Source organism: Daldinia vernicosa (genome assembly GCF_022497035.1).
Source record: "Daldinia vernicosa strain CBS 139.73 unplaced genomic scaffold F5Y00scaffold_48, whole genome shotgun sequence".
Taxonomy (NCBI): domain Eukaryota; kingdom Fungi; phylum Ascomycota; class Sordariomycetes; order Xylariales; family Hypoxylaceae; genus Daldinia; species Daldinia vernicosa.
In genome coordinates, this window is record NW_025953964.1 from 1 (window position 1) to 10,951 (window position 10,951).

The window sequence follows — 10,951 nt, forward strand, 5'->3', positions numbered from 1 at the left end:
CCTAACCCTACCCTAACCCTAACCCTACCCTAACCCTACCCTAACCCTAACCCTAACCCTACCCTAACCCTAACCCTACCCTAACCCTAACCCTAACCCTAACCCTAACCCTACCCTAACCCTAACCCTAACCCTACCCTAACCCTAACCCTTACCCCTAACCCTACCCTAACCCTGTCTTTTCCCGCACGTTGACGGCCGCCGGGGGGTAACGACGGGTGTTACGGCTTCGGCTTCCACATGCGCGTTCATGAGCGCCGTGCTATCCGCCGCACATGGCAACCAGGCCGGTCCCCACGCACAGCCAACCCAGCGTGGCCCCTGGCCGCCACGAGCCCTTACGGGTGGCGGTTACTGGACGGGTTGACTCGGGCTTACGGGGTTGCAGTTCTCAGGGTTGGGGTTGGGTTGGGGTTAAGGCGGGGATTGTAATATATGGATTGCTTAGAAGGGCTCGGTTGTAGTTTAACGAACATGAAAGGGGCTGACAGATCAAGGTTGAAGCATATGCGTCCTTAAATTTAGATATGTAAGATACTTAGGCTTATTTAACTCCAACATATTTTTGGATATTGTGGTATTAAGAAGCGGTATTCCTAGCTGCTGATCTTAATAGTTTCTATGGTTCTAATGGTGAGTTAACGACACGTTCGCTGCGGCCTTCATGAGGGTTTATCTCAATTGGTCCTGATGGTGCGAAATTACCACCATTATCCTCAGCCACCGTCTAAAACCTGAGTCACCACGTGCATTCGAGGAAGCTTAGTCTGTTCCCGCAATATATACGATATTCCCCCTTTGAATCGTGGGTTATGTCATCTTGCCAATAAGTATTAAATAGGAGAGTCCTATTCATGTGTCAGCTTAGGGGTTGATGTCATAGTTTAACCTCAAAGGGAGTTATTAAGCTTCATGTTGCGAGCTGAAATTAAATCTTAGCACCGGATCGAATCGTGCCCGGAAATAGGATGGCAACGGTATATTCCTTTTGGTCCGTAGGACTATGATCTACGGTGTGGAAGTATCACAGGGTGGGACCAAACATCGTGGAGACAACTTAGTTGTTCAGCAAGGAAGTCTAGCCTAGCTATGGAAGCCTACGGCTATGCATATGGGACACGTCTTTGGTCCCGAATGTCTCGTCTAGAATCCTGACAGTCAGGCCAGAGTGGAAGTGATAAAAGCTTTACGCTACCCCGCGCTTTCGCATAAATATCCAAGAGCAACCACTGATTTTAACATTAAACAACTTGCTCATATTATAACGAAGACAACAATACGGCTGGCAAAAATGAAGACATCGCTGCTTCTCAGCCTTGGCGCTTTAGCGCTCCCGGGAGTTATGGCATCTCCCCTACACGAAGTCGAACCGAGAGAAGGCTCCCATTCATTCATGGGCCCCAACTTGTGTATGTGATATCGAAGAATATTCCTTTAATTCAAAACGGCATAGGACTAGCGGCCAGAAGTGTGACGAAGTTCTCGGTCTGAATTAAACACTAACTCTTAGTATTTTAGACTTCCTCCCGGGTTTGTCTGACCAAGACCAAGATCGATACATCAAGGACCTTTCCAACTATGGCGTCAAAGTCGTGCGTGTGTGGGTAAACCGACAAGCCGCTGGCAACTGTGAAAAAGGCAGTAATCTCGCGGTTAACGTAGGGCCACTGGAGTCCGAGTTGGGCAAGTTCGATGACAAAACGCTGGACGCCGTTGATAAAGTTGTCAACAAGCTAGCTCAGAAAGGTATCAAGGCGATTATATCGCCTCACGATGCAAACTCGCTTCTTGATGACTATCGAAAGTAAGTACTCCGCTACTCGGGTGTCCATAGCTACTATACTCGGACTGACAATGGACGGTTAAAAATATATAGGGATGTGTACACCAAGTTTGGTAAGTCGGGATTCTATTCTTCGGACGATGCCATCAAAGCCTACGATAATCGAATCGATCATATTCTCAACTACAAGGGGGCCCACTCCGGCAAGGTATGGAAGAGCTGGAGCGACGCAATCATGGCATTTGACCTCCAGGTAGGTTCTATCTCTTCGAGTCCGCATCTATGAATGCTCATTGTCGAAAAACGTAGAACGAACCCATGTCGCCAGACCTTTCGGTCTGCAAGAACAACGACCAGAAGAACTGGCTCTGCGGGCGCGCCAAGAAGTTTCGCAACGTCCTGGGTGCTAACAACAAGATCCAAATTGCGACTGGAGGTATCGGCGGTGACATTTCGCATGACTGCACCTTCATCGAGGCTGCTACGCAGTGCCCTGAGATCGACCTGATCGCCATTCATCGGTATGCTGGTAGCCAGTCTAACAACCCCGGTAAGTTCATTCCTGTGTTGGAAATACATCTGTCTCCTGGCTTAATATAAGCAGCTAAACGCATCATTAGGTCAATGGTCTGGCGGTGCCAAAAAATGGGTTCAGCAGGCCGGTGGCAAGCTCATCTTTGTCGAGGAATGGGGGGTTAACACTACCGCCAACAGCGCTAAGAGCGAGCTGCCCGCTCAAGCCAACGATATCAACAAAGTTGGTCTGCCAAACCTGTACTGGCAGTTTCTTCCTAAGAAGACCTGTTCCTACGACCCTAGACAGGATTCCGGCGACCCCTTCGGTATCTTCGTCGAGGGCGATGTGGATATTGCTTCGGTCGTGAAGGGCGCTTCTGACGCCAATGCCCTACAGGATTGGTCAAAGGTCATCGGATAGACCGGATTTCTTGGATCTCGTATCGGCGTCCTGCTGGGTTTCCGTGAAGCCTTAGGGGATACTTTATAGATCGTTACGAGTGGGCTATCTTGAACCACGTGGACGTACATTTCGGCATTTATTTCTTAGTCTCTCGTTCAAACAAGATTACATAGTTAGAACTTCTTACGGTGGACTTTCTTTTGACCTTATTAAGCAATATGAATAAGAGTTACTTACCATATGTACATAGTAAACACAAATCTGATATTGAACTTATCATACGGGAGCACGGAAGACAATTGAATGCTGACAACATCTCCGAAATGTCTGCGCTTTCATTGTACATCACTAGGATTGTTAGATATCGCAAGTCAATAATGTACACGCTGATTCCTTATTCCCTGAGCCGTTAGGAATAAGTAACTCGTTACTTGCCATCGAGTCTTCAACCCGATATTCGGCGTCGCCAAGTCATAAACCTCAGTGATCTATCATGTCGCCATTTAAAACAATCGCTCGTTACACCTCGTCACCGGCTACGCTTTCGTACCCGCCTCTCCTCCGCCCGCTTGAAACTGCGCCGCCTAGCCCCAGGCTCATTGCGGCCGGGCTCTCATAAATCTCCGTGTAGTTAATCCTCTCGCCGTTTAACATCGCGTCGCCCGTCTCCCTGCGCCCAAATATGGGTGCCGGGTCGCACCAGAAGTCGCGACAGTTCTGTACCAAGCCCTTGTTATAGGGGTTACGCTTCTTCCGCATCGTCTTCCCGGTAGCGGCGCCCCGACCTGTGGCCGTCTCGATGAACGTGTCGACACCGAGGAGCCTACCCCACTGCTTTAGAAACCCCTTGTGCTTATGCGCGTGCGCACCTTTGCCGGTTCCCAGGGGATCGTCAGCCGCGGACGGGGGAGCCGCAGCATCGGGATGGTTCGGGTCGAGGGGTGCTCCGGTGCTCGTGAAAGCCGACACTAGCGATGACGCCGAGCCGTCTTGAATACCGTACATATTTTCGTACGTTGTCATAGCACGTGCGACCTGAACAAAATGTACGAAAATAAGCATACCCACCCACGTAAGCTGCAGCGTTGTCCATATGCCGAGTAGTACCGTATACGGATCGCCATTGACGACCGCACATATAGATTCGGCCAAGATGAAGCATTCTCCCTTCGAGGCCGATTTGGGGAGCTCGGAAAAGTAATAATACAACAGCCAATCGATGAAAACGATACCGAAGACGAGGTTGGCGAGGTAGAGGAAGAAGTGCCGGTGATTATTAACGCCGACGCAGTTATTTACCCAGGGGCAGTGACTATATCGTGTGAGTTGGCGCCGACGCGTATTACGTAGACTTTTGGATGTGGTACTTACTGGTCATGCTTCGCAACGCACCGTTGACATCGCCTGCAGTGTTTACTCCTCAGAGGAGTCCGAATCATGCATGTGACGCAAAAGTTAGACTCGTCGAATTTCCACAAGCTTAACAACTCGTCGATTGCGGCTTTCTGTTCCGCGATCCCGTTGAGCTTGGGAACGTATCCGGGGTCGAAGACCATGCACGCCGCATAAAAGTAAGCCGTCAGGCTGTAGAAGAAGAGAAATGTGAAGTTGAGGAGCGGATGTTGCGAAAACGTCGCTTAAACTGGTTAACTTGGCGTGTCGAATATCGGGTTGCCAAGAAATCGAAAAAACTCACCAGGGAATATCGTCAAAATCCACCTTACGCCTACCAAAAATAAAGATGCCGCAAAGATTCCTGCTAGCCAAGGCTGAGGCCTATTAGTGATATACCATTCTCCCCGGGCCGAGAATACGTACCGTCTTATGCAGATGTCTCATATCTGGGGGGGCATACTCGAGAATCTGATTGGTAGCCCACTGGAAGCCGAACCCGATCAGGAGCGCGATTGGTATCGACAATATTACAGGCAAGTGAGCCATGACTACTAGCTCGGTGAATAGTAGCGGGATGGGCAAGAGAAACAAGGCTTTATTCATAAACCCGCGCTTGTCCTTGAGAAAGAAAGACGAGCCGGGCCACCAGGGAGTTACGACGTGCCCGTCCTCGTCATAGCCGCATTCTTTCAAGGCTCTATGCCAGGCGTTGACGGTATTGAGATCCTTCGCTGTTATCGCGGGAGTCTTCCCCGTGCCCGTCTTCGCGAAGCGGTCCGAGCCGTATTCCAGAAGCTTAAGTATACATAGCGGTGAACCTTTGACTAGACCCCAATGTAACGCTGTGAAGCCTTGTTCGTCGGTCGCGTGCACGCTCGCACCCCATCGCAGGAAGAGGTCTACGCATTGAGGAAAGCCCTTGTATGCAGCCCACATGAGACACGTATGCCCGTAAGAATCGGCTACGTCGACGGGAATGCCTTGGTGTAGCAATAATACTACCAACAAGACGTTTCCGCTAAATGTCGAGATGTGAAGAGTATTGTAACCTTGTGCGTCGGTAATGAGAGGATCGGCGCCGTGTTGGAGGAGAAGGTTGACGGTGTAGTAGTTTGATCGTTGGGCAGCCCATTGTAACGGCGTCGCGACGCTCTCGCCTCCTTTCTTGTTTATGTCGGCGCCTTTCTCGATGAGGAACTTGCACATCGCGTACTGGTTGTTAATAGCTGCCCACTACGAAGGATCGTTAGTAGGGTATCAGAGGAAGACGGGTGGACCAGCGCATACGTGTAGCGGCGTGATGCCCTCGTCGTCTGTATAAGTCGCGTCAAAATCCGACGTCTCAAAAAGCTTTTCCATAGCTACTATATCCCCTACTCTAGCAATCTGCATAATATCCGGTTCGGACGGGGGCGGATCGCCGCTAGGAAGGTTACCCATCTCCATCTCTTGCGAGTTGAGCTTCGGAGCGGCGGCAGGGCCTTTCGAAGACGGCTGTATCGGAGCGCCGGCGGAATTCGCATTTGATAATGTATCTTGGGCCATCGCGCGTGGCTAGTCCTGAAGAGTTAATAAGGAGGACGGTCGGTTCGCAGGTCTTCCGAGCTATTAATTAACAAAGGAACGAAAAAAAAAAAAAAAGTCTAGCTGAATCGAAGTATCGCGAGAGATCGCCAAGGAGAAGGAATTGGCTGAGAAGAAGAGTTAGGCACTTGTATTTCATACAATTCAAACAGAATGGATAATAAGGTTCCTTACAAATTTGATGCCCAATTCAAAAAGACAACATCATCATCATATTAGTCTTTAGTCTTAGACGAGGATGCTCGAGTAACTTGGTAAGATACTTCATTAATGTATTAGGTAGGTAATGAGTTGGTTGCCTCGAATTATCATATATCAGATCAGGTCAGCAATCCGCGTCAACTTGCTACACTGCTACGTAAAAGCGCCCGTGACATTTGGTGGTGCCGCCTTGCCGTTCCAGCCGTCGTCAGTGCTAAGCCACTTTCTCTAATTGCGGCATTAGCAATCTCTAGCCACCGTACGTTCAATATCTGGCTGGTGATACCCCGGCTTGTCGAGTACGTACCTCTCCCGATGGGACGGTACATGCGTTAAGCTAAAGTGGGACCCTCTAAGTTTAAGACTTGGCATCGAATGATGACACTGTAACCCAACGAAGTTGATCGTACATACCGCAGGTACAAATTTCAACATGGCACGATAACCTTAGGTAACCTAACCTCCCTACGTGTATACGACCTGGCAAATTTAAACTTTACCTAGAAGCTGCTCTTGTTTTAAATAACAACTCTTCTTTCCCCCATCTCTTTTCCTTTTCGCTGCCATTGCGACGCAGCACCGCAGCGAAAATGGAGGTTCTCAAGCAACTCCTCGAGTACCTCCTCACGCCTTCGACCGAAATCTTCATCGTCGGCGCCCTCATCGTCTTCCTCCTACCGACTATCGTACACTTCTACATCGTCAAAACTACGCCCTATACTTCTCTCCCGTCTATATTGCTCGCAGGACCTCCCGCCGGTGGCAAGACCTCTCTCCTCACCCTACTTGAGCGTGGCGACTCCGCTGCCGCTACGCACACCTCGCAGGTTCCCCAGTCTGTCGAACTAACCGTTTCCGATGATCACGGCGCTACTACCTTTCGAGAAGCTGCACGTATCGATGCCCCAGGATCCCACCGCAAGTTTTTACTCGTCGACACTCCGGGGCATGGAAAGCTGCGAAATCAGCATGCTATGACCCATATCGCCTCGAATACGCTGCGGGGCATCATATATGTGCTGGACGCCGCTAGCCTGGATGATGGCTTAGCGGACGCTGCATCCTTCTTATACGATGTGCTCCTCGCACTGCAGAAACGCACGGGCGCCGGGAAGACTTCTAAAGCACCCACCGCGATCCATGTCCTTATCGCTGCGAACAAGTTAGACCTATTCACCGCTTTGCCCGCCTCCCTCGTCAAGAGCAACCTCGAGGCAGAACTTGGCCGGATAAGACGGTCTCGAAGCAAAGGGCTGCTAGATTCGGGGGTTGGCGTGGATGAGGTCGGGTCCGAGGAACAGGACGATTGGCTGGGTCAGTACGGCTCCGAGAAGTTTTCCTTCGGTCAGATGAGGGAGTTCGATATCGAAGTTGACGTGATCGGCGGGAGCGTCCTTGATGGCAAGGTAGACAAGTGGTGGGATTGGATATCAGAAAGAATCTAAACGTCGCTTTAATATGTAATAATCCTGGGTTCGGTGGGCGAAGCAAAATTGCTGGTTGCTAGCAGTTCGCTTGACCATGTCTTTCCCCAAGTTCTCTTCATGTATATCTTATAGATTCCGCCGAGGGTCTAGCATTAATATCATATTGAGTATTCACGTGAGATTATCCCTCGTTAGTCGAGCTTGCGGCTATACGAGGTGGGCTTTCCATATCATCATTAATAGCTGAGGTGCCTAACGTACCTACCTCCTATTAAAACCTCGGCAGCAGAGTCCGTATCCCCGATATATTGGATATGTATTAATGCCAAGCATCGATATATGATACAACATCCCAATGTCGCAGCTTATCGTGTAAAGATGACTTTAGTACCATAACACGTAATCTCATTACGACACCGTATTCTACAAACGATGCCTATGTAAATAACCAAAGTGGATAACCGATTCCGTCTGTAGATGTTGAGTCCACCATGTATAACCCACCCAAGTCTAGATTATTGAGTTGGTCTGTCTATGATCCAGATGAAATTCCACATTAGCGCCATGCGACGACTTGCCTTCAGTCGCTTAGTAGCGGACAACAAAAATAACTGCCGTAAGAAATATAACCTCGATCAAGCTTTAACCTGCTTCACCATCCAGGTCAGCAAGTCAACCTTGGTGACCACAGCGAGGGGCTTGCTGAGCGCTTTTGCTTTCCCTTGGCTAGGCTCGGTGACGACGGCAGCGCTGTTCCACTCGAAGAACCTGCTGAGTTCCGTGATAGGCGTGTCAAGCGTGATCTCGACAAACTTGCGGCGCTTGCTTCCTTTTCCTTCTCTAGGGTCGGTAACCACCTCGTCTATCTTGCCAAAATCGAACATGACATCCTTAACCGGGCTTTGCCCGCTAGCTCGTCCGCGTGATACGTAGCTGAGGAGATTGCCGAGGGTGACGAGACCCACGAGCTTGCCTCCTGCGCTGGCAAGGACCGGGAGTTGATCGTAGCCCTTATCGCGCATGGTCTCGATAGCCTCGGCGCACGGGCTGGTGGCAAGAACTGAGAGGACCGGCTTCAGTCTCAGTGAACGAACTGTTGCTCCGGAGTAAGGGTCCTCAGACTTCTTCTCGGAAACGATATCAGCCACTGCTTCTTTTGCTGCCGAGTCGGCAGGCGGCAAAAGGTCATTGGCTGCAAGCCAGTCGTCATCCGCGAACTTTGTCAGATAGCTTCGGATGCTGTCCGGTAAGATGACAACGACAACGTCATTCTTACCCAACCCGAGATCCTTGACTGCTTTCAACGCAGCACTCATAGCACTGCCAGAGCTTCCGCCAACGAGCAGCCCCTCTTCGGCAATCAACCGTCGCGCAAGCTTGAATGATTCTTTATCATCCGTCTTGTACCACTTGTCAACTTTTTCTCGATCGAGCACGTCAGGTATGAAGTCGTAACCGATTCCTTCGACTTTGTACGGCTCGTCGCGGTGCTCGTCATTGAGCGCCTCGGGCAAAGCCAATATACTCCCTTGGGGATCGGCAGCCACGACTTTGATATCCTTGTTATGTTTCTTCAGCCCCTTTGCCAACCCCGTAATGGTGCCACCTGTTCCGGCACCGGCTACTATACATGTGATCTTGCCGCCGGTTTGTTCCCAGATCTCCTCGGCCGTGCCAAATTCGTGGGCGAGCGGGTTATTCTCGTTTGAGTATTGATCCAATATGTGCGCGTTGGGGATTTCCTTAACCAACCTCCGCGCCACGCCGATATGACTCTCGGGGCTATCCCACGCCGCTTGGGTCGGTGTGCGGATGATGGTTGCGCCTAGGGCTTTCAACACAGAAACCTTTTCGGCAGACATCTTTTCAGGTAAAGTAATAATAGTCTTATATCCCTTGATCGCGCCTACCAGTGCTAGACCAATGCCGGTGTTTCCACTGGTGGGCTCGATTAGGGTATCGCCAGGCTTGATACGGCCGCTTCGCTCGGCCTCTTCGATCATCCGCAAGGCAATGCGGTCCTTGACAGAACCGCCAGCGTTGAAGAGTTCTACTTTGGCATATACTTCGCTCTCGACGCCGAAAGACTGCGGGATCTTGTTCAGGCGTACTAAAGGCGTGTTGCCGATCAGTTCGGTCGCGGATATGACCGTCGAGGCATGCGGCGGGTTATGAGGTACTGTGCCGTTCGTGGTAGTCATGACGGGCAGTTTTAAGACGGGAGATATTAGTTATTAGCTAGGATTAGATGACGGGGATGACCTCTTGGAGGAATATGAAGAAATGCTAAAGCCAAATATAATATCTTTTGGGCAAAAGAGGGAAGGAATAACTACCTAAAATACAGAAGAATTTAAAGTTTTGTTCAGGTCAGACGGAATCTCGCCATTGCAGTCGGCATGAGGCGAGAATTTGCGAATCCACCCCACCAGCCCACCAGCCCACCAGCCCACTAACCAACCCACTAAACGTGCCGACAATATGCGCATTTCAGGAATAGACTTAACAGGTAGCAATGTAGAAAGTCTAGCCCAGGCCGGCCTTCATCTCACATCCACACTTGTTACTCCAATTTTAACATCAACCTACTATACTACTCTCGAAATTACATACGCTGGCTTCTATACATAGAGGCCGCATACCCCAAAATGGCATCGGATAATGGTCAGGATGGAGACATCTTCAACCGAGCAGCTCCGGCCTCTATCTCAGCGCATATCGTTGACTTCAACGATACCGAAGTAAAAGAGTATGCGAGCTACTTCGTGATGACCAATAAAGATATCCTCACACCAGGTGAATGTGCAGACCTGCTTAAACTCGTCAGCCCACCTAATGGTGCCCCCTGGCCTGCCGCTACAGTGACTACTTACGATAGCTACCAGATCCTAGACCTCAATTCCCGTTTCTGTGATCGGATATTTTACACATCCCGAGCTCTCGCTAATTGTCTTCTGAGCGGATACTCCCACATATACCTCCTAATGTAGTCATTTTGAATGACGCTCTTGACATTGCTGGTCAGTTCCCCATAATCCATAATGAGACGTGGCGAGTCTCTCAGCTAAGACACGAGCTGGGATTTTTAAAGTACGGTCCAGCTCAATGCTTTAGGCCGCATTGCGATGGGCAATTTGTTGACGAGGACGGGGCTAGAAGCTATCTGACTGCTCATTTATATCTGAATGGTGATGAGGACGTAGAATGGGGCGCAACGAGATTCGGAGTGGACTTTGAGCATCCTCGGGAAGGAAAATTAGATATTAATCCTACGGCGGGAAGCTTAGTAATTTTTCAACAAAGGGACATGTATCACGAAGGGGTTATAGTGACAAAGGGAACAAAGTACACCATGAGGACAGACGTCATGTATGAGAAAGCTTAGATAGTTTAGGCCAGCCTTGGAGACCCCTATGATAGTGAATAAACGTCTCAAGATTCACAAAATGGGTCATTGATGAGCGCGAAGTAAAATTGACTATACTAGCTTGACCTATCTTCCCTTATCCGCTTGACTGGATAAAACAGCAAACCCTTTATAATCGGTAGAGTACGTAAGTTCAACGCAACCAGTCTATATCCTTTAGCCAATCTTGATGTATCGATACTGAAAATAGTGGGTTTGCTGTTTTATGCCAGCCA

General features: G+C 49.7%; 5 protein-coding genes across 5 annotated transcripts; 3 read left to right on the forward strand and 2 right to left on the reverse strand.

The window, feature by feature from the left end:
* Positions 1–1,050: 1,050 nt before the first annotated feature.
* On the forward strand, positions 1,051–2,833 carry F5Y00DRAFT_244728 (glycoside hydrolase superfamily). Its single transcript, XM_048008874.1, has 4 exons — positions 1,051–1,409; positions 1,519–1,804; positions 1,877–2,036; positions 2,093–2,833. Exons 1-4 carry the CDS (start codon positions 1,292–1,294, stop codon positions 2,381–2,383), a joined length of 855 nt encoding a protein of 284 aa, XP_047861946.1. The 5' UTR covers positions 1,051–1,291; the 3' UTR covers positions 2,384–2,833.
* A 97-nt stretch (positions 2,834–2,930) lies between these two features.
* F5Y00DRAFT_244732 (ankyrin) lies at positions 2,931–6,047 on the reverse strand. Its single transcript, XM_048008875.1, has 6 exons — positions 5,856–6,047; positions 5,385–5,788; positions 4,521–5,330; positions 4,399–4,471; positions 4,074–4,338; positions 2,931–4,014 (listed from the first exon to the last, which is right to left on the reverse strand). Exons 2-6 carry the CDS (start codon positions 5,640–5,642, stop codon positions 3,222–3,224), a joined length of 2,199 nt encoding a protein of 732 aa, XP_047861947.1. The 5' UTR covers positions 5,643–5,788; positions 5,856–6,047; the 3' UTR covers positions 2,931–3,221.
* Positions 6,048–6,314: 267 nt separating this feature from the next.
* Positions 6,315–7,636, forward strand: F5Y00DRAFT_150267 (P-loop containing nucleoside triphosphate hydrolase protein). Its single transcript, XM_048004519.1, has 2 exons — positions 6,315–6,333; positions 6,390–7,636. Exon 2 carries the CDS (start codon positions 6,473–6,475, stop codon positions 7,325–7,327), a length of 855 nt encoding a protein of 284 aa, XP_047861948.1. The 5' UTR covers positions 6,315–6,333; positions 6,390–6,472; the 3' UTR covers positions 7,328–7,636.
* F5Y00DRAFT_150200 (cystathionine beta-synthase) lies at positions 7,636–9,701 on the reverse strand. The gene has a single exon (XM_048004518.1). It carries the CDS (start codon positions 9,508–9,510, stop codon positions 7,945–7,947), a length of 1,566 nt encoding a protein of 521 aa, XP_047861949.1. The 5' UTR covers positions 9,511–9,701; the 3' UTR covers positions 7,636–7,944.
* A 256-nt stretch (positions 9,702–9,957) lies between these two features.
* Positions 9,958–10,694, forward strand: F5Y00DRAFT_264916 (oxidoreductase domain-containing protein; the record flags this gene model as incomplete). The annotated part of the gene is made up of 2 exons (XM_048011723.1): positions 9,958–10,219; positions 10,300–10,694. 2 exons carry the CDS (start codon positions 9,958–9,960, stop codon positions 10,692–10,694), a joined length of 657 nt encoding a protein of 218 aa, XP_047861950.1.
* Positions 10,695–10,951: the final 257 nt, after the last annotated feature.